Here is a 22,569-nt window from a genome sequence, read left to right as displayed (position 1 = left end):
CCAAAAATTCCACTCCAGCCGGTAGATTCAGCGTTAAAAATTAAAAGTAAATTATATACGTCTCTGTCAAAAGGAAAACAAACATTCATCACTAACAGGGAATTATCATAGGAAGGCATTGCTAACATTCATTTTGGACAACTAACTGATTCCTGCAACCAGCCTCAGAAGAAAAAGGGCAAACCAAAGCTTTAACTTTGTAAGTATTACTGTGATTTGATCCATTAAAGAATAACAGAACCCTACCCTCTGGCCCTGGTCGCAATGGATCTTCAGATAAAATCTTTTCAATTAATTCCGAACGGCTTTCTGACAAGAATGGCCGTTTTCCTACAAACAAACAGAAGTCTATTTCAGAGATAAGGCAAATTTCAAAATGGTTGTAAGGTGCAAGGATTTATCATGAGCTCATTTTCCTAAGAAAGCATCCAAAGAAATAAACAGCCTCAGTCTGAGTACTATTTTTCAAGTTTTCTTGTCAATTTAAATTCCAAATCTTGGATCAAATTCTTTCATCATTAACAGCAAAAGAAACCACAGACAGAAGCGGCACCAAAGGCATGATGGAGGTAACCATAATAGCCCTGTATGAACCAGAAATGAGACAAGAGGAAAAGGCAGAAATCTCCATATCTGTGTTACTGTGTTGATCCAACAGATCAGTGTTTTGCTTAAGGTTTAAGAGGGCTGCAGTGTAATTATCTTCTGTGATGAAGTTTCCTTCTATATGAAGATAAGGTACTTCATGCGCAGGGAACCAAATTACTCTAGTTTTACAATAGTGAGGCAGTTTTCTCTTTCAAAGGTTTAAAATACTGCACACAGAGTTTAATACCAAGGAGATTAAAAGCACTATACTGTCAGAATTTGAGGGCTGCCATAATTTTAGATAATAGTATTTAAACCCTATATGTTGGTTAGTATTGTTGTCAATAGGACCATGTAACAATATTGTTTCACCTGATTATTGCACAAAGACACTTTTTTTTTGTCTCTTAAGCACAGTTAGTACGTTCTTCAAGAAATCTTCAAAACCTTTCTCAAGTTTTTCTATGTCCTAACTTCCCTAGAAAGTTCATAAGAATTTACTCTGGGATCATGACCTATGTTTCCATTATCACAGATAATATAGATACACAAATTTACAACCTGAGAACATTTCATAGAGTAAACATCCCAGGGACCACAGATCACTGGCTTTGCAGAAATTGTCTCCCTTTATTGCTTCAGGAGCTGTGTAAAATGGAAAGCCTACAAAACACAGAATGCAAAATTAATGCATTTTGATTATTCACTCAGCATTCATCCTTTTTAACACTTTGAACTTTGTCTCCAAACTTCACCGAGTTATAGATTATCTTCACTCAACAAACAGGAAAACTGAAATAGCAAATGTAAGTAGTTTCAAAGGAACTTCTGTACTGTAACTGGATTATGTAGGATTATATATGCTATTTTGTTGTTCATTTCACTTCTATTACCAAACTGACTTGTGCTGCATTTTCAAACACAACAATTAATGCAAATAATGTTTTGATTTCCTTTAACAGCTTTCAGAGCAAGCAATTCAAGCAGAATGGTAAACCATTCTCATGTGAGTAACAAAAATAATTACATTATATTAGAGATTTCTTTTTTTTTAACTCTATCCCAAGAAATAAACCTTCACGAACTTAGAAAGCTCTGTTACAAAAACAAGGTAGCTAGACAATGAAATCATTTATCTAAACAGTTGTGGCCCTTTTCCCACTAAAACACTGTGAAAACATCACATATCAAATGGTAGCAGCTTATTCACAAATCACTTTTGTTTAATACAGAAATAAAATATACAGTTACTATTTCTACAATAGTTCCCATCAGTTCTCAAAAATCTCTAAAAAATTATACTAACTCAGTAAAAGTGCCAATTCCAAAATCCCTTACAAAACCTATTTTGGGCTCTTTTCTTCTTGTGTGTTATTTCTTTAAGTGACAAAAGGCAATTACCATACATATCAAAACAGTTCTGAAGAGCAACAGGAAAGAGATTAGATTTGCATTTCTTCCTGAATAAATACCTGATCTTGGTCTTATTATTTCCAGTGTGGACTTTCAGAAGGAGACAGCAAAGAGAGCTCTCATAAAATATTACCAAGAATTCTGTTGTTTCTGATAAAAGTAACTGATATATGAGCCATCATTATCTTGGAAATACAGATCTGTGAGATGTTCCAAGATAACAACCAATAAAAGATTATGAAGATTAAAAACAAGTTTCTGAATTTTTCTTATTCAATGAAAGAAATAACACAGAAAAAAAATAATATAGTATTTGCAGTCTACTGCATCTGTGTGGATCTGCCTGTTGGAACTGAAGCACAGTAACCTTCTCAGACCTCAAAATTTAATTGTCGTTCTTTAAGGTATTGAAAGAGTTGACCTCAAACAAGAGATAACCTAGACCACATATAAAAGGACAATGAAAATACAGCAGTGCAGTGCCCAATGAAAGAAGCTGTGTAGTATTTCCTGAATTTGCTGTATACTTTTAACACTAACTTAATGGAATTTAGCTCCAGACCTTACAGCATCTTCGAAGCACACACTTTTTAAAAAGTCCATAAATAATCCCATAGCTCAATTTTTTCTGAGACAAAAGAGGAGTAATGTTGGAGTCTGAGATACAGAATGTGTGCCCTTGTTTTCAATATTTAGTTCTAAGATTCAAGGAAACACTGAACTTCATATAATATGAAATTCATGAGCATGTTTTCATGGTGATACATGAAAACAAATGCTAAAGTTAGATAAGAAAGGTAGGTGTGTAGATTAGAAAGTTTCTTAAATCGCTGGGTGAAAAAGTAGTTTAAAGAACAGGAGACAAGATGGAGGATTTAGGGTGTTGTCTCTTGTTCTTCTTCTTTCTTCTTCATGTTCTTCTCCTAGAGGTTTTTGGGTAATAGTAAGTGATTGGATAGAAAATGCCACAGTGCATCACAGAGGTGATGGGTCATTGGGTCATTAAGAAAAATAATATACGTGTCTATTGTTAATTGGGTAAAAATAGGTATAAAGATAAAAGAACTGCGTAGTTCGGGGCCATTTTGTGCATCAGACACGAAGTGAGCCACAAGGCTTTGTTTGTACCATCAGAAGAAAGAAATGTACCAAATTGCAAAGATTAACCTTGTGACCAGCCTGGAGAAACCTGTTAAGTTTTGTAAGGATCCTTCAATAAACACGAGAAACAAGATTCTAACAAGCTCGGGAGTTTTCTTCGAATCATAAGGACTGAGATAAGTAGAACTCCCCATGAGGGAGGATCCCAGAAGAATTCAGCCCAAAGGAGGCTGAGAGACTAGGGAAAAGTTATATCCACAGAGAATTCAGCCCAAAGGAGGCTGGGAGACAAGAGAAAAGTTGTATCCACAGAAAATTCAGCCCAAAGAAGGCAAGGAAAGAGAAAGTACAAGTAATTCTAAATCATTTTTCTTTATCATAATCACTGATATTCCAACTTTCATTCCGTCTCTTTGGTGTAAGTTAATTCTCTCTAGTAAAAATCTCATACCTTGAACTGTATTTTTAAAGTATCTTTCTGGAGTGCTTTCATTAATATTTTCATCTTCTTCAGCTCCAGCTAAACCAAAAACTTTTTTCGAGTCTTCACCATCTGCTCTAGCCCAGCAAAAACTACTGAATTTCAAAGTGCCAGACCCCTCCAACAGAATCTATTAAAACAAACAAAATCCAATATGCTAGTATCACATACAAAAACTAAAATTTCCAGCATGAAATATGAAATCATTTATTATAAAAATAATCACAATCTCAAACCATTTAAGAGAGGATCACTATAACCAAAACCACTGAAGGTTTTAAGTCAATGCCAATACTGGTTTTTTTCTTATAATCAAAAGTACTCCAAGCGAACCCTTAAGAGGTTCAATGTGCACTTCTGTTTACTCAATATTAAATCTATATAAACAATGATATTACTAGAGAAAAGAAAGTAAAAGTTGAGTAAAACTGCATAGGAAAATAAAAGTGTAGTAAAAGCAAACAGCATCACTTGAGGAAAAATAAAAGGAATTTTCTCATTTTATGTAGCAGAAACTTCCACAGATTTTGTCCGAGGATGATGAGAGTTTTCTCTGGCTAGTCACTGCTAATTCTTGCAACTAAAAATTTTATAATCCCAAAAACCTTGTTTGGAGAAATAGCCCATTCGGCCAGAAGCAGGGGGCAGGGCACAGAAGAAGCCTTAACTTTAGCATTTTACTTTTTGTTGAAAAGAGCACTTTACAGCAACATTCTTCTTTGGAACACAAAGTGAGTAACACACACTGTGCTTTATGAATGTATTTTTAGTGCTTTTGGGTCCACAAATGACAGGAACTGAGTAGAATTGTGGAAGATTTCACCAAACATTCAGAGAAATGGCAACTTGATCACTTACAGATCAACGTCAAAACCAATTATTGTTAAGCAAAAATTTTTTATTATAGTCTGGTGACTACATGAATTAAAAACAAACACAGACTTTGGCAAACCTCTACTTAAATTACACACACATACACAAAATGAGAAACTACATAAAAACTTGTATTCTTATAAAGGAATAAGATTATAATTTCCATGGTATATGCAACCACTAAAAAAGGTTATTAACAAAGAAACTTTAGTTAACTTTATTCCGTCATTAACATTTTCTATGACTGCAAAATATTCTGCAGCACGACAGAATAATAACAAATTTATGTGTCCAAGGACAGAGAACTTAAATAAAATCTTTCATTAAATTAAACCAGTACACCAAACCAAAACAAATATATCACACTGTATCAGATATACAGCAAGGAAAGAAATCAATTATAGCATAAAATATTCATGCTACAGACTTGTCTGTGATTGTCTTCACTTATACTATAAAACTCAACTGACCTCACAACTGAGGTAAGCTTCTTCCAAATATAAAATACAAATAATAAAATAAATGCTCATGGCATGAAAATTAATACCCAGTGTCCCTATAGATAATACCCCTCCTCACCTTTCCAGGCTTCAATTCACAATAGATAATCCCATGCTTATGAATATGGTATAAACCAGTAACCAGCTCAACACCAAATTCTCTCACCACATCTTCTGGTAGACATTCATCCTGAGCAATGACAGATTCTAGAGAACCACCTGGAATACACATAGTCCGCAAGAACATATAAAGAGGTCACACAAGTAATGCCCAAGTACATAAACTTCTTCAAAAGATGTCAATCAAAAACCAGTATCAGTGGATATTAAAAATATTTCTTGAAATCTAATAGTTAAAAAATCTAAGGTATACAAAAAAATATTTTCAATACTGTGACAAAATCTTAATTTTATCTGGAATAAAACTGACAGCATGACTTCAAAATTACTTCAATATTATTTAACAAATTAAACAAAAGGGAAAAAAAAATCCAGAAACTGTGTCACGTCACAATGTAATAGTACCCTATGCTTTTACTAAAATTCCTTAACCAGATTCCTGCTGCACAAGTTAAATAAAATATAGTTAAATAAATAATACCAACAGCAGGCTATCAACTTTTGTGAACAATTGCCAAAATTAAGGTCAGGCCATTTTTCACTGAATTCAGGGACAACAGAAATAGTAAAACTGAGTTACAGTCTGACATCCTGAGGTCCTATGTCCAAAAGATAAATTATTTTGTTGTATTTCATTTTTTAGGTTTCTCACACAAACCTCAGCTTCCTGTACCAATAAGTCTTAACTACAGCTCTCTGGACTTATCCTAACATGAGACCCTTCTCTGTCCTTCCAAAATCACCACTCTCCTTCTGTATTAAGTTCCAACCAACCCTTCCTTTGTTTCTGATTAGATTACACTTACAAAGCCTTCTAAATAACCCTCACCTATATCTTCTATCACCTGTATTCTTCACTGGGCTTCACACTCACCTATGTATAAGTAAGTTAGCTCCAAGACACTCACCTTGCAGCGAACTATAAAACTGCAAGGTAAAACACCTGATAATCGTTCAACAATAAAAGGCTGCCTGTCTAATAACTTAAATATGTACCCCAAAGTTAGAGTAAGCAAGTAGACCAAAGCCTCCATATGAGCCATTAAAATCACTTTTAATCACTGAAAGAATAACCTGACTTTTTTTCTCAGAACTTTTAAGTTCTCTTCTTCAGTAACTTTTCAAACAGAATTTTGAATAAATTAAAAGGCTGGGTGTAACATGGACTTTTACTATTAAACAAACTCCAGATACCAAAATCTTAACATGCATCACATGCATATTGGCTTTCTTTTCTTTCCTTTCCATATGGAGGAAAGCATGCTGTCAGTTTAAAACATGCAGTCATCACAATTAAAGAAAGCTTTACAATTTTCCTTTAATACATTGATTAGAACTTATCAAAACTAAGTGAATCACCTAAAGCAGTTCTGGGTTCTCAGAGTTCCCAAATGATGATTTTAACATGGAAGTCAAAATACTTATACTGAGTAGGCAAAAAAATTAAATCATTCACTTTAGCTGCTGAATTGCCCTTTAGTTAAAAATTAATTTGAACAATATTAAGTCATTTGTACATTATAACTTTATTTTCTCCTTGATGTCTTTTAAAAGAGAATGCCAAAGCTGTCAGTCCTTAGAAAACTTCTCAAGTAATTTGTAATTCTCAAGTAATAAGCTACGTTCTGACTTTTCACAATTTGCTTTTATGTTCCCTGATTGGCCTTCTCTCTTCAGCTCTTAAAAACCAACATTATGTAACTCAACTAACTTTTCAAAGAGGCATACAGTGAAGCAGAAGAGAAGCCTGATTTCAACTGATTTCTATAACTGTTTCCAAGAGCAAAAACACTTATATGTAAACAGGATTCTCAAGTTAATAATCAGAAAATGACACTTTTTTTCAAAGATCTAAGCATTTGTTGTAAAGAAGCTGTAAAAAAATTTCTTAGAAATACTCTTTCTATAAATGTTTACCTTTTGAGCTTATCTTACCTGTGCATAATTCCACTACAAGCCAGAGATGGCTGCTTGTTTCATACCATTCATAAAATGTCATTATATTCTTATGTGTGAGTCCCCGAGTCAGACGAATCTAGAGTGAAGTTTTTAACATACTTAAGTGGGGGAAAGACATAAATGTATATAGCTGGACTTGAGGCATGGGAATAAGAAACAATACAATCTACTCTAGATTAGTTACTTGCTCTCTTGCCTTTCCTAGTGCACTAACATTATTCTTCAAATATTTCAGTGTTACATGTACATTGAGAAAAGATAACATTCCTCACAGACCCTGCCCAACTCACCTGTTTTTAAAATACAGAAAAAAAAATTAGTAAATTCTCAACTCAAAGTTATAAATATCATTTAACCTTCCTGTATCACTAAAACAATAACAAACTGAAAATCAGAATTTGGAATCAAACTTGCACTCCTATCTTATTTTTTTCAAAAATACAAACAAGAGATAATAGAGCAAGAGGAAATGAAAAGAAGCTTTCATCATTCTTAATCTTATCAGACAAGGAAAACCATTCAAGTGACCCTGAAATCTGTCTTTCTACAACACCTACATGGCCAAACCGCTACAGAAGTCTCTGTTTCCTGCTAGAGTGGTATGTAAGGTATCCCCAAGAAGACTTGTAAGGCTAATACACTTCTAAGAACAAAAAAGTCCCCAAGGAATGATCACTGAAACAATGAGAGGGAATATGAAACTATATCAGTTTTGCATGGCAAGGTTTTGGTATCCAGGTGGGGAGGTCTACAGGACTGGCTTCTGCGAGAGGCTGCTGGAACCTTCCCCTGTGTCCAACAGAGCCAATCCCAGCCAGCGCCAAGACAGACCCACTGCTGGCCAATGCCAACCCATCAGTGATGGTGACAGCACCTCCAGGATAACATTTAAAAAGGGGGGAAAACACTCCTGTGCAACAGCAGCAGGGGAGAGGAGTGAGAATGTGTGAGAGAAACAACCCTGCAGACACCAAAGTCACTGCAGAACAAGGGGCAGCAGGTGCTCTAGGAGCTGGAGCGTAGATTCCCTTGCAGCCCCTGCATAAAGAGCAGTGAGGCAAAGCGGTCCCTCTGCAGCCCGTGGAGCTCCATGGCAGAGCAGAGATCCACCTGCAGCCTGTGGTGGACCCCAGTCTAGAGCAGGTGGACACCCAAAGGAGGCTGTGACTCTGTAGGAAGTCTGCCATGGAGCAAGCTCTTGGTGGGACCTGCAAACCCATGGAGAGAGAAGCCCATGCCAGTTGCTGGCAGGATGTGTAACCCTGTGGGAACTCACACTGGAACAGCCTGCTCCTGAGGGGCTGAATCCCGTGGAAAGGACCTACATTGGAGCAGTGCAGGACAAACTGCAGCCTCTGGGAAGGACCAACACTGAAGAAGGTTGTGGAGGACTTGTGGAGGGGGGAGGGACTTCACGCTGGAGCAGAGGAAGCACATGAGGAGGAAGGAGCAACAGAGACAGAGTCTGATGAACTGATTCCAGTCCCCATCTCCCTGCATCTCTGGCAAGGAAGGATGGAGAGAAAATTTGGAGTAAAGCTGAGCCCAGGAAGACGGAGGGGTGAGAGGAAGGTGCTTTAAGATTTGGTTTTATTTCCCATTAGCCTACTCTGGCAATAAATTCAATTACCTTCCCTAAATCAAGTCTGCTTTGCCTGTAAAGGCAATTGGTGAGTGATCTCTCCCTGCTCTTATCTTTACCCACTCACTGTATTTTCTGACTCCCGTTGAGTTGAAGAAGGGAGCGAGAGAGCAGCTTTGGTGAGAACATGGCATCTAGCCAAGGTTAACCCACTACAGAAACAAAATGTTCATACTGGAAAAATTTGAACTGTGTAACTGTATAAGTTTCCTTTCCAGAAAGTATCATATTTAATGCTTTGCCAAGGTTTTACAAACCAGAAATTTAGCTTAAATGGTAATTTTTCATCAAAGTATTTTCTTCTGGCTAAGTAAGAAATTGATTGTTTACTGGAAGATACTGCTACCACTGGATTTGCACAACTAATAATAAAATAAAGCAAAGCGCCACACGTAACTATTTTTACAAGTTCATTGACACATCACAGAAACAGTAAGATTGTAAACATGGGTTTATGCATGTGATCTAAAAACCAATAAAATCACATGAAGAAATAAATACATTAAAAGAAGACTATTTAAAGAATAAGAATTTAAAATCTTGAGAAGTTGATCTAAATGTGACAAACTCCATCTAAGGAAGCACATGGCACATTTCTATAACTTATACCACCAGAATTTTGTAGGCTGTATTTTTTTTCCCAGATCTGGCAGGAAAAGAAACCAAATTACTTACCCAGTTTGCTACTCCATTTCTCCTGCGTTTATCACTGCAAACAATGGCAACAAAATTAATTGTCCCCTTTCTTCTTCCTTTATAAACAACTGTCATATTTCCTCTTCCAATTTCCTCATACAAAACGAAGTTCTCCATGCTTTAGGATAATTCACAGGTAAAAAAATGGAAACATGGCATTAGTACCATAAGCAAATAAACCTAAAGAAAGAAAGAGAAAGGGGAAGCCTTCAAATATAATGGTTATCCATGTATACTATTCATCCTCCCAAAAATCATGAAAGTGGATTCCATACTTCCAGAAAGATTGAATATAATTACTTTACAGAAGAGGTCATCTCAGGAAATGTGATCAAAATTTTGAACAGGTGAATTTTACGCTTCCAAAAATCTTATTCAAAAAGTAATAAGCTAGTAGATACAAATTCTAAATAGTATAACTGTAAAAATGTAAGAGATTACAGAGAAAAGAGAATCGTCTCTGATTCTCAAGACTAATGGCTATTCCTTTATTTCAGTACCCAAACCAATGGAGCATAGAATCACAGAGTCATAGAATGGCTTGGGTTGGAAAAGACCTTAAAGATCATCTTGATCCAACGCCCCCGCTGTGGGCAGGATCACATTCCACTAGAACACTGTACTCAATGTCCCATTCAACCGAGCCTTGAACATTGCCAGGGATGGGACACCCACAGTTTCTCTGACATGTCACAAAACAGTCATTCAACAGATGGATTTTGACATAAAGTAAAAAGAGATCAGATAAACTGATACAAAAAGTGAAAAGTAGAGATAATAAGGCCATCATAGAAGCCTCCCAAGCCACCACCTTTAATGGAGCAGGTGTGAAACTCCACAGACGCACCCAGAGCACCCTCCAGGCACCGAGGGAACTGATTTGCTCTGGGCTGGCTACAGGACCAGCGGTTCCCTCTCTTTACGAGGGAATGGCCAAACCGCTCCGAACCGAGCAGCCCATGAACGACCCACGATCTCCTGCGCTCCCGGCTCTGTCGGGGGCGGTCAGGCCTGAGGCGCTGTACGGCGGCCCCGGAGACACAGCCGACTCCCGACCCACTTGCAGCACAGGGGAGGGGGCCGTGGGGTCCCAGGAGCGCTTCAGCTGGGGTTCCAGCCCCGCCTCGGGTCCGCTCCCGCACTCGGGCCGAGGGACAGCGGCGGAGGGAGCGAAAGGGCGGCGGCGAGGGACGGGGGAGGCGGTGAGGGACGGGGGGCGGCGGTGAGGGACGGGGGGAGGCGGTGAGGGACGGGGGGCGGCGGTGAGGGGCCGCTGGGCGCGCGCGCTCCGCCAGGTAACGGTGGCGAACGTGCGCGGTAAAGAGGGAAAGGTACGAGAGCCGAGCCTGCGTGCGGGTGTGGAACAGGCGGGGAAGGGTGGGGGAACGACAGCTGTACCTGTGTTGGGGCATAGACACAGCGGGAAAGTAGGGAAACGACCGCCGTCCCTGTGCCGGGGATGGACCCGGCGGGAAAGGAGGGGAACGACAGCCGTACCTGTGCGCGGGAGGTGCACCCGGCGGAAAAGGATAGGACCGACAGCCGTAGTGCGGCGCGGGATAGACCACCGGCACGCCGCCGCCATCAACCGAAACGGCGGAGCCCCGCCCTCGGGACGGAGCCTCCCATGCCCCGGTGGCAGTGTCCGGACGGGACACTCGTCCCTGCGCGCCACAAAATACAGGCGAGAGGAAAAGGCACCGGCTCAGCAGGCAACGTGACTCCGGGAACCGGAGAGTTTTGCTCTCCTCTGTTTCAGCTGGAACGCACCGCCAGGTCCCACCAGGCTGCGTCCCCGGCACCCCCCCGCACCCTACTCGGATGGTCGCTACCCCACGCTCGTTTCCAGGAGACGGCGCCGGACGCCGGAAGCAGAGCGGAGCCCCATTGGGCTGAGGGGCGGTCACGTCAGGGCGAGACCACCGGGCAGCGGGGGGGGTTCCCGGATGTTGGCGTGGGGAGCGGCGGAGGTTGGCGGGTCGGTCGGGGAAGGTCCGGCTGCTGATGGCAGCCAGTGTTGGTGGGGCTGCTCTATGCAACCTTCGCACTCAAAACGGCAGGTCCTCAGCCCTGCCACGGCCTTCTGCAGGCGCCGAATTGAGGGACGTTTTTCTTGTGGCAAAATTTAGCCCTTGAAACAAGCGTTTTCTATGTTTAAGAATAACGTGGAGTTTTCACTTGTTTTTTCATCTTATGGGCTTCTGGTTTTCTTTTTCATTCTTTTCTTGTCTGGTTTTGGTTTTGTAAGGCCCTTGAAAAAATCTCTTGTTTTGGGCAAAATCAGGAACTGTGGTGAAAGGACAAGGGCCTTCAAACTGAAATAAATGTAGATTGGATTAGATATTAGGGGAAAAAATCTTTGCTGTGAGGGTGGTGAGGCACTGTCATAGGTTGTCCAAAGAAGCTGGACATGTCCCACCCCTGGAATTGTTCAAGGCCAGGTTGGATGGGCTTTGAACAGCCTGGTATAGTGAAAGGTTGGGCACGGCAGGGGGTTGGAACTAGATGGTCTTTGAGGTCCCTTCCAACTCAAACCATCTGTGATTCTAACAAAACATTTAAAAACATTTGCTCTAGAGCAAGTTGTAAATAATTCTATTTTTTTCTCATTGTATCACCTTTATCTTGACCCCCTAATAGGCTTGAACCCATTGATCCATTTCAACGAATATTCATAAAAGAGGTAGCACACTTAAAGGAAGAATTCAATGTTTCTTCTAGGCAGCATGACAACAGATGGTCCGGATTTTTACTCCCACTCTTGAGAAGACTTCAGTATGACTTTAAACCCCTGTAATACTGAAAGGGGGGGAAAAAACCCAAACCCCTATTTATTGAACATGAGCCAGCAGAGTGGGCTGGCAGCCCACAAAGCCAGACATCTCCTGGACTGCATCTAAAGGAGTGTGGCCAGCAGGGTGAGGGAGGCAATTCCATCCCTGTACTCTGCTTTTGTAAGACCCTACCTGGAGTGGTGAATCCAGCTCTGGTGCCTCCAAAATAAGAAGGACATGGAAGTGTTGGAGCAAGTCCAGGGAAGGCCACGAAGTGATAAGGGAACTGGAACACCTCCCCTATGAAGATAGGCTGAGAAAATTTGTGCTCTGTCCCATTTTACACTGTAAGTTTTCAGTAACTGCAGAGGTGACTTGTAATTATCAGTGAAGCTACAGCTTTGAAGCTGCACGAGTAAGATAATTTTTTCCATTCTTTTCTTAATGTAAATGAGTAGTTGAATAGATATAAATAAACCAAATGCGTAACTAGACATCACTGTATTAATAAGCACAAGAAAAGTATGCTTTGAAGAGGGATTTATTTAGATTTCAGAAAAACCTGTATTTTATCTGTGGTTGTGATAAGAATGTCTGATATAAAGAAGGAGGAATAGAGTATTAGTTCAGTTGCACACAAGTCCTGGAAGCAGTTCAATGCCACATCTTAGAATAAGTCACAATTTCATTGTCCCTGTCCAAGAAGATAAAACTAAGCCACAGTAACTATCAAGTTACTGTCTTTTCTTCCAGATTTCTCATGTTTTGTCCTGTATACGCTTTCTGTTAAATTAGTCCAGATTAAGGATTGTTTTTATGCAAAGGGGTTAAATACCCCATTTTGGGGGAGTGAGATTATATGAACTTTAATATAAATGAAGTCTGTTGAAATCTTCATATACTAGTGGCAATAGAGCGAGAGAAACACACTAAAAAAATTTTTAAGTAACAATTGAACCAAAGGTTTATAGCTTTTGAAATTACGTGTCCCCATGATAAATTTTCAGTATAATTAAAGGCAGACATAGGGAGACATGTTGACTTATACCACCTTTTTTTCCAATCCCTCCTTTTAAGGAACTATGGGCACTTTTTTATTGTTGATATACATTTCATTACATGTCTGTATGTTTCTTAACTTCTGTGTGCACAGTTTCAATGTACTCCAGATGGGGAATTTTCCCTTTGATTTGGTGTAAGAACGGAGGATTCTCTCTTCAAACATATTGCTTCAGGTATGAGACTTATCTTGCAGAAATAAAGTATTACAAATACATATCAGGGTTGTAGTTATACGACTCTTATCTTTGGCCTCTTACTTACTGTTACAGTCTGTTATTCCTTTATCCAGTTACTGAACATGACTTCAAGCATTGTACTCAACTGCAATGAAATTTTCTGTGGGAATATTTTCAACATTCAAGAACGGAATGCAAACTATTCTCTGTTCTGTTTGCACCATTTCAATACTCCTAGCAATCTGTGCAGCAAACTCAGCCTTGCTATTTGCCTGGTTATTAGACGGGACAGTCAGATGTAATCAAATTCTTGTTCTCAAATAAATATATGATCTAATTTAAGGCAAACTGAGATCTCGTGATTGCAAGCACATAGTTCAGGCATGCTTAAACACTTCACTGCTCTACCCTCAATGGGTACTGCATAAGCCTCTGACATTTTGCCTGGTTCTCAAAAGTCTAACCGGTAGCCTATAATTTTAAGGTGTGTTACCATGTTTTGTAAAATGTGTTCTTCAGTCTGCTCTAATGCCTGTTGAAAATGCTACACAGTTCTGTTTTATTTTGCCATATGTACTAACTTCTCTTTTTTGTCCTTTTTTTTATTTTTTTTTCCAGATATCATGATTACTCATGCTCTATCCCATCTTGTTAGTACATGGTGTTTATTTCTATTCCAGACTGACCCCATTCTCAAGAGAATTTCTATTCTCGGTATCTAGGGTATGATGATTCAGTGGCTCAAATAAAATACTCTTATGTATTCCATTTGCCTTGACAGTACTGTCATTCCTGGGAAGTGCATAGAGCCACTTTTCGGGTGTTTGACCTTTTTGTCAGAATGGTGGACATGGGCACATCTTTATCTTGTGCTTTTTATTTTCAGATTATTTTTCAACATCCTCTGGAAACTGGCACATATTTTCATCGTTTGAGTGCAACTTTGTTCTTCTTAATTTTTGTCTTTCTGTGGTAACATTAATATGTGATTATCATATTATCATTTTGATATTATGATGTTATGATTTTGTCACCTTGGTTTTCTGGTACAACTCTGTTGTACTTACTGGTCCATCTCAAATTCATTAAATAAATTCAAATGTTACTGTTATAGTATCATATATTTCTGATATTTGGACATAGCAATGACTTTTCAAATTCTTAGGTGCTTCCTGGGATTCTTGTTTGAAAATTTGTTTTCTCAAACAAAGAGTTGTCCTCTACACTTTTGAAACATTATTGCAAAACAGTTTGTGTTTTGTTTCACTGGTGAGGCAACAAAATTACTAGTGGTTTCTTGTATGATAATAAGGCTCCAAATCTCGCCTCACTGTATCAACTTGCAAGGTCACCAATACTACATGAGTGCCATGTTTGTGTTTCCTCTTCCTCTTTTATGGTCTCAATGCTTTGCATATGTCTAAGGTTGGAAAGAGATGTGGTGAAACATGCTGAAAATTTTAATACTCTCTGAATTAATACCTTTAAAGAATGGCATACTACAGATTATTTTTACTGTCCCAAAATAATTTGGTTTCCCTGGGAAATCAGCAACTGCTCTGTATATGATACTGCAGTCAGGACCAACTTCCTTTTTGTTTGATTGTTTGTTTGTATTAACTGCTAAGGAGATGGGGTTAATTGTAATGGATTACCACAGTTTTGGCCAGGCACTTCTCATATAACATTCCTGAGTATAGTCAGCTCTGATACTGGCTTTGTGAGCCTGGCTGGCAGAGTTGATACTTTTCTGCTGTAAGATTCACTACTAACAGCATTCTCAACACCTAAACCTACTTGCTGGCTTGCTATGATGATGACTGTCTTGCTGAGACAGGGAAGCTGAATAGGCCTTGCCAATATTTTGCTTTTTCAGTGACTACCATTCTGCTCATGTAATTTTGAGATTATGTAAAATTATTTAATTTTGTGCATATTTCAATATTCAAACTATTCCTTATTCTAATGCAATAGATACTATGTGAAGCATGCTATGCTGGTTGAATTATTTGCATCTGTTCTAGGTATAACATGGCAGAAGAACATTCTGTTTTCTTCATTTACATTGCACTACATTACATTACAGCACTTTGTACTCACACAAGAGTCATGCTTCTATATCACATATACAAATTCACTGTTTCAGCAGCAAGCAGTGCTGCTTATGTTGCATATTCTGAAGATTCAGACTGTATACTCAGATATCTTTTGCTTTCTGATTAAAATTCACAATGATAGAAGTATTATCATCATTCCATGGTGTAATTTTCATTTGACTTTGCTTGATTACATGGGTTTTTTCCTTTTCTTGCAAAATGCATGCCTGGCACATTTATCATTATCCAGCTATCTTGCATTTAATTTCCTCTTTGTTTGTGTATTTGACTTCACTTATAATGCTAATCTGAGCTTTACAAACTATTCCAACTTGCATCTCATTAATGCAAAATATGTGCAAAACCCCATCCTCTGCGTCACTGCCTCCATTACTTTTTTTTCTCAGACTGTAAGATCTGAAATAATGCTTCTTTTGCCATAATTATTATTTGTGATCCACTATGCAGGAATTTTTTTAATGAGTTTTCTCCTTAAAATCTTTTCCTCTTCATTTTATTTCTCTCCTCAGGTAGTGTTTATGCTTTAGCTGGCCTATAAAGTTACTTTTTTATTTTATTTTTATTTGGTCTCTCATTTTCTATGTGTTCTTGCTCAAATCAGCATCAGCTCTCCTTAGGTCACACCCACAATAACATTTCAAGCCAATTCCATAATTTAGTACTGCTCCTGAAAGATGCAGCTCCTTCACAGGTAAGAAATTTCCAGCAGAGATGCAGTTGAAGAAGGGGAAGGCATTGGTGCTGCCTGATGCTAGATAAAAGAAGCACAAAGCTCTGAACCAGAAAAGCTTTTCTGATGATTTGACTCTTCCAGCAAAGATAGCATTGCATAATGTCTTGTAAAACCAAAAAAAATAAATAAACAAAAAGTCCCCTTTGAAACAAACAAAACCCACAAATATCAACTGAGAAAAAATAAGCCAGAAGTACTTACATTTTTAATTTTCACGTGCACAGTGAAACAACTTGCAAGAATCTGTGTTTTGATATTCAGTTAAAAGCAGTGACAGCTTTATAAAAACCATAATTTAAATGAGAAACGATGTTGTACAGGCAGTGGTTATGCAGACACTTTGTAGATCTTTTCAAAGGATTTGTAGCATTACTTAGTTCACGCTGATATAAAAGTGTGAGAAAGGGGCCAGTAACACCAGGTACCAGCAGGAAGAACAAAAAGAGAAAGCACTTTCTTCTTAACTCCATGATATAGCTATTCAGAAACACAGGGTATGTTTTAGAGATTTTTTTTTTTTTCTCTCCAAACACTTGTTAATGTCTACTGGAATTAGTTTGTTCTCTGAGATTAAAATCGTTCACCCCACAATCACAGCTGCAATTGGAGTCTTCAGCTGGCAAACTAATCAGAGATTTCTGAAACTGGTTTCAAATGCTTTTAAAGCTTTTATTGTATTCTTTGTTTTTTTTACAGGGCCTAGAAAGGAGGTTCTATGGACAGCAAATAGTGAGGAATACAAGAAAAAGAACAGCATGTTCACTGAAAAGTACATTTGAAAAATCCTGTATTTTAGCAGGGTGGATATAAAGTCTATTCTAGAGATGTAATCAAGGGAACAAAATTGAGAATGAATATGAAACTATCATGTGATGATAATATCATATATGATAAAAGGAAGAAGAGAGAGGAAATGGAAAAGATAATGAAAACAGAAAGAGAGCAGAGAAATCTAGGAAACTTTTTGCAAGTATTTGGTTACCATGTCAATTACCAGTTTTGGAATTATTAGATGTATAAATTGAGCTGGTGATAGAAATTCAGTGGAGTATGCTTACATGTCCTATAGCACTACACAACCAAAAAATCATCAGAAGGATTTGGCACAGCACCACCAAACAATTGCTACCATGTCATATGACCAGTGCACACATGCACACCTTTCATGCAAGGGCCTGGCAATACCAAAGCCCCAAGTTCTCTTTTCTACATACTGTGTTTGGGTGTAAACAGTGCGTGTCATTGCCATTTCTCCCACTGTGAAGAACTTCTGCTCACTTTAACAGGAGTCTTTTCAGTCTCAGCAGTACATCTCAAATCCTTGTTCCTTACAGACGTGACAGGTCAATTGGTTCCTCTCAATAAGAAACCTACAACCATGCACACTTGTTTCTCGCTGTTGGTGTGAATATTCACTTTTCTACTTCCTGGTTTTCCCTCTGCTTGCCTTCTCCTTCTTCTTTTCCCTCAGCATTTGATTTTTTTTCCTGGGCTGGATTCCAAGGTGCTTCTGTTCTGTGTCTTCCTCTGTTTTTCTGGAACTGAAAGCTCTTTTTTTTTTTTTTTTTTTTTTTTTTTTTTTTACCACTCTGCTTCTCATTTATAGTGTGTACAGCGCAGAGCAAACTCTTGTTCCTCAAAATTACTTCTCCTTTGCTGTACAGACCATTAGTCCTCACTGCTGTCTCAGCCTTATGTTACACATTATAACAAGTTCCCAGCTGCTGCTTTGGGGCTCCATCCATCTTTTGCAACCTCCCAGTCTTGTTTCCTTTCTTGTGCAACCTCTGTCATTCATCTGACTTCATTGTTAGCTGTTTCAGTATTAATCAGAAAACAACCCTTTTTTAAAGCCTCCTGATTTAGCTTGCTCACTGGCAAGGGTCACACGTATTCAAGACCAGGCACAAAGAGAGCAAGGGGAGAACTCAGCTAAGGGTGAGAAGTGGAAGGCACCAACCTTTTTAGTGATACTGTGCTGTTAGACTTCTTAGCAGTAACATGAACTTTCTATTTTAGGGAGGATTTAGATGAGACTACTGAGATGATTTAAGAGAACAAGGTTACCACAGAGGTGGGCCCCTCTCCTTCCAAACTAATGGTTTAAACTCATCTTTTGTGCTCACTCCTGATATTTCTATGATGTTAAGGTCAATCAGTTCAGTTCACTAACAGGGCAGAAAACCGACAAGGAGAAAATACAGGTAGTTCTGTGTGAGGTTAGTAAACTGAGTCACTCACTGAGGAATCCTAAGCAGCAGAGCCAGCCCTTGGGAAAACCAGGAGTGCCTGGCTCCTCCACAGGAGAAGTGGGGAGAGCAGCGTGCTCCTGTTGGCAGCAGCACCAAGCTTTTACGTTGACTCACATTCTCCATTTAAATCACAAGCAGGGGATTTGATCTGTAGACACGCCTGTTTGGACGGTGGCTGCCTGAGAATCCTGTTGCCCTCGCAATATTTCTTCTCTCTTTTCTGTCACCCAAAAGCATACATCCCCATCTGGGGTTGTCTTTGTTTTCATCCGTGAAGGGTTGGATCGTTTCTTTTTATGGGTTGTTCGGGGTCAAGCCCTGAATTCATTTACACTCTCTGGAGGTTATTCCACACTTCTGGAATCCTGTCACCACCAGCAAGACTGCAACTTTTTTCTTTTTTTCTTTTTTTTTTTCTTACCAGCTGTAACCTTGAATGCAATTCAATTCCTCCCTTGCCGACAGACAAAAACAATCAAGCCTTCCTCCAATAAATAGTTCGGTGAGCTGCAGATATATGAAGTCCTGTTTTGTTCTACCTTTTTTTTCTTTAATAATTATTACGTTTATCACAGGATAAGTTTGGAAGGGACCTCTGGATGTCCAACCCACCCTGAGCCAGAGCAGTTTGCACAGGAACGCATCCAGAAGGGTTTTCAATGTCACCAGAGAGGGCAACTCCACACCCTCCCCAGGCAGCCTCTTCCAGTGCTCTGCGACCCTCAATGTAAAGAACTTCCTCATGTTGAAGTGAAACTTCTTGTGTCTATGGTCACTGCTCCTTGTCCTGTAGCGGGGCACCACCAAAAAGAGTGGAAAAGAACTTGGACTTGAGACTTTTCTCTGTATATGGGACATTCATAGCAAATCTTTTCCTTTGAGGATCTTCTGGTGTTTAATACATCCTGTAATCATTCTTGCCCTCTCAGCCCAGGTCTCTTGTGCGTATCCCGGGAGCTGTGGGAGCAGTGTCCGGCAGCGCTGCCCGCGGCCGCGCTCGGGTTGCTCCTCACGGCGGCAAACCTCTCCCGCCGCGGACATCCTTGTTCCCGCTGGCCCAGCCCGTCCCGCGGCAGGGGGCCGGTTGCCGGGCGACGCTCGGCCCCTCCTCCGCGGCAGGGCTGGGCCATGAGGTAATGGCCTCCGGGGGGCGGGAAAGAGAGCGCTGCGACTACCGAGCCAGCGGCCGCCGAGGTGGCCGCCGGCGGCGTTCTGTGCCTCCCGCCCCTTCCTGCTGCCCCGCCGGCGGCGGGCGGCGCCGCAGCCCCCGAGGTGTCCGCGCCGCTCCGCCTCCTGAGGAGGCTGCGCGGCCGCAGGAGCCCGGCGCCCGGCAGCGGCGGCGGAGAGCTCCCGGCAGCTGCCGCACGTGTGCTGCCACCCGGCCGGAGGGGTTCGCAGCGGTCCCCGGGCGCCGCTGGAGAGCGGGGAGCTGGAGCGGCGGCGGTCTGGCAGGAGAGACCCGGGAGGAGGAGGGCACATGAGGCGCCGGCAGGAGGAGGGAGAAGCAGCAGCAGCCAGCCGGCCACTGCAGCCCCTGCGCTCTGCCCGCCCCGCTCGCCGCGGCCTCTCAGCGGCGCGGGCCGGGGGCGAGCCGTGAGGGGGGAAGCAGCCCGGAGGTGGCCGCCGCCGGCAGCGAGGCTCCCCCGGCCCGCGGGGGCGCCGCCGCCCGCGCCCCGCCGCCCGGGGGGCCCGGAGCGGGGTGAGTGCGGCGCAGGGCGCGGGGGGACGGTGCGGGGCGGGCGGGGATGCGCGCCGGTCCCGCTCGGCCCCAGGTGAGAGAGCGGGTGCGGGGGGCGCCTGCGGGGGCCGCGGTGCGCGGGCGAGGCCTGCAGCGCTCGCCGGGCAGCGGAACGGGGGCTGAGCAAGGTGCAGCCGCTCTTCCTTCTCCTCGGGCCCCTCGACCTTCACAGCCGGCTGGCTCGGGGGCGGCGCTGCGTCTGGCTCTGCTGCCTGTGCTCTTTTGTCCCTTCCATCCCCTTAAAGGAAAGAAGCACGAGTGGAATTGCGTACCGAAGGTCAAGAATCGCTCGCAGAGTTGTGACTCTCCATTATTTACTGCTAAACTGCTGCTGTTCTCAGATACTAGGGCCCCTGCATGCAGAAGTAGCTTTCTAGCCATCGCAGGGGGACCTGCAGATTCTGAGTCGGTTTCTACAGCGTTGAGGATTATGGATAGCTTTTGGCAGTATTCTGCTTTTTAAAATTACTAAAATATTCCATTATGGTTTTTATCAAGTTTGAGATCTTGGTGCCTCTTTTGGTTTGCATCTGAGTGTTTTGAAACTTCATCTATAGGTGAGGTTTTTTTCAGGTAAAATTAGGGAAGAGTTAGGAAATTTCCAAAGAAATGGAACATCTGTTAAAGAGTGGGAGCTAGGGTTCATGTTCTTCCTCTCTCCGACTTCAGGAGAAGTCTCTGTGCAGACACTTTTTTCTGCCTTGGAATCTGTAACCTTATTTGAACCTTTCAGTCCACTGAGATTAAGTCGTGGGTGTAATGGTTTTTGCAATCAGGAAAACAACAGTAAAAAAAAAGCAAACAACAACAACTAAAAAAAAAAATAAAACCAAGCCAAACAACAGTTATGATGACCAGTTTGCCATATGTGCCTGTTTTGCTGCTGGTGTGTACACAGTTCCATGTACTGTTTGTAGTGCACTGGCTTCTGCCTGTGCTGGAATTACTCTGGGTTTAAACATGCCTGTCCTAGTAGGGTTCTTTTGGAGTTACCAGAAGAAGCCTGGAGAGGAGGGAGTGTTGTCTCCAAGCCCAGGTACTGTGCCTTCTCTAAGGCACTGTAACCTATTTTAACTGAGTCAGAGCAACCTGTGATGACAATAAGAAAATTATATTAAGCCATTAAGCTTACTTCTGTTTTTCAATGAGCATAATTGCAAGGGAGGAAAACAGCTATGGTAAAAATCCTAATGGAAAGCAAGCTTTTAATGGGATTCAGCTTTTAATGTGAACTACTGAGTAAAGACCAGACAGCTGTATGAACAGATAGAATAGAAAGAATTTAAATTTCTGTTGAAGTAAAACAAAAGTTTCGGTCAATTGCATGAATGAGATCCCACTTGTCAGTAGATTGAACTGCATGATGGATGACAGTAGTGGAAAGAAGTAGGATCTCTGGATCTAGTGCAAAAGAATCCCATACCAGACCAAAATCATCTGTTCATCTTTTATTTGGTTTTATTTGGTTAGGAACAAAAAATTCATACTGGAACCTGTTCTAGAGCACTGGGCTCAACAGAATGTCAAGGAAGCATTAATGTTATTAGGCACATGCATTTATATATGTGGTGCCCCATGTTTGATATGTGGGTGCTTAAAATCTCAGTGAAATATGCAGCTGATGTAGCAGTCTCTGAACATCTGACAGGTTTAATCCAGAGTCCTGACTAATGAGGCAAGACCAGGATGCGATGCACAAGTTTTGCCATGGATATTAATGGATGTTAACTTGGCACTCCGACAGTTTGTGGTACACAGGTGAGAGCTGGTGGGAGTAAGCGAACTTGCACATACCAGAGAGCAAGATCAGGTTGGAAGGATTTGCCTGGAACTGATGGGAACTCCCGTTGTTCCTCTCTGCTGCAGCGCATGCCTGAGCTCCTTGCTGCTTCACACGTTCTGTCTCCTGTAACAGATTACCAGCTGCTTTTGTAGAAGTAATTTGATCCTAATCTTTCAGTGTGCTCTAAGGATTTTATTTATTCTTTAGCCAATCTGCTTTGGGATAGAATAATGAGATTAGTACTGCAGAAATTAGTGCAGGTTAAATACTTTTGTTTTAAATGTGTACTTGATCAATATTATTTTTTCTTACTGTTACTGCCACTGAAAAGGAAAAATGGTAAAACTTTCCATTCTGTCTGCTGTGATAGACTGCAAACTGAATGCAAGATACTTTTTTTTTTTTTTTTTTTTAATAGCTCTGTAGAAAGGATTCTCAGAATGAGTGCTATTGAGGCAGTGTATGAGTATTGTTTGGAGTACATTTCTTTCCTAAGTCTTTAAAATTTAGTTGATTTCCAGAGATAGGGTGGTTTAGTGCTCTTACTGCCAGAACCAGAAA

General features: G+C 40.9%; 2 protein-coding genes and 1 long non-coding RNA gene across 5 annotated transcripts in view; 2 read left to right on the top strand and 1 right to left on the bottom strand.

Moving 5' to 3' along the window:
- The window catches only part of ULK4 (unc-51 like kinase 4), a 213,386-nt gene extending 202,377 nt beyond the window's left edge, over positions 1 to 11,009 (bottom strand). The window contains exons 1-8 of the mRNA XM_058833617.1: positions 10,871 to 11,009; positions 10,772 to 10,821; positions 9,353 to 9,491; positions 7,012 to 7,111; positions 5,036 to 5,175; positions 3,554 to 3,713; positions 1,150 to 1,251; positions 247 to 330 (exon numbers count right to left, since the gene is read on the bottom strand). Coding sequence (XP_058689600.1) covers positions 247 to 330; positions 1,150 to 1,251; positions 3,554 to 3,713; positions 5,036 to 5,175; positions 7,012 to 7,111; positions 9,353 to 9,491; positions 10,772 to 10,785 — 739 coding nt within the window. The 5' untranslated portion in view covers positions 10,786 to 10,821; positions 10,871 to 11,009. The remainder of the gene's footprint in view (positions 1 to 246; positions 331 to 1,149; positions 1,252 to 3,553; positions 3,714 to 5,035; positions 5,176 to 7,011; positions 7,112 to 9,352; positions 9,492 to 10,771; positions 10,822 to 10,870) is intronic.
- A 34-nt stretch (positions 11,010 to 11,043) lies between these two features.
- Positions 11,044 to 14,449, top strand: LOC131576676 (uncharacterized). Of its 3 annotated transcripts, XR_009277035.1 has the most exons (5): positions 11,044 to 11,090; positions 12,014 to 12,494; positions 13,301 to 13,382; positions 14,004 to 14,108; positions 14,272 to 14,449. It is a non-coding gene; the product is annotated as an uncharacterized LOC131576676 (long non-coding RNA). The 3 variants fall into 3 exon arrangements; XR_009277034.1 differs by having other exon boundaries at positions 12,014 to 13,382; XR_009277033.1 differs by lacking the exon at positions 12,014 to 12,494 and having other exon boundaries at positions 11,049 to 11,090.
- Positions 14,450 to 19,971: 5,522 nt separating this feature from the next.
- TRAK1 (trafficking kinesin protein 1) overlaps positions 19,972 to 22,569 on the top strand; it is a 123,071-nt gene continuing 120,473 nt past the window's right edge. The window contains exon 1 of the mRNA XM_058830246.1: positions 19,972 to 20,186. The gene's annotated coding sequence lies outside the window, so the exon portion shown is untranslated. The remainder of the gene's footprint in view (positions 20,187 to 22,569) is intronic.

Source organism: Poecile atricapillus, chromosome 2, assembly GCF_030490865.1.
Source record: "Poecile atricapillus isolate bPoeAtr1 chromosome 2, bPoeAtr1.hap1, whole genome shotgun sequence".
NCBI classification, from domain to species: Eukaryota; Metazoa; Chordata; class Aves; order Passeriformes; family Paridae; genus Poecile; species Poecile atricapillus.
This window is presented reverse-complemented; position numbering and strand designations above follow the sequence as displayed.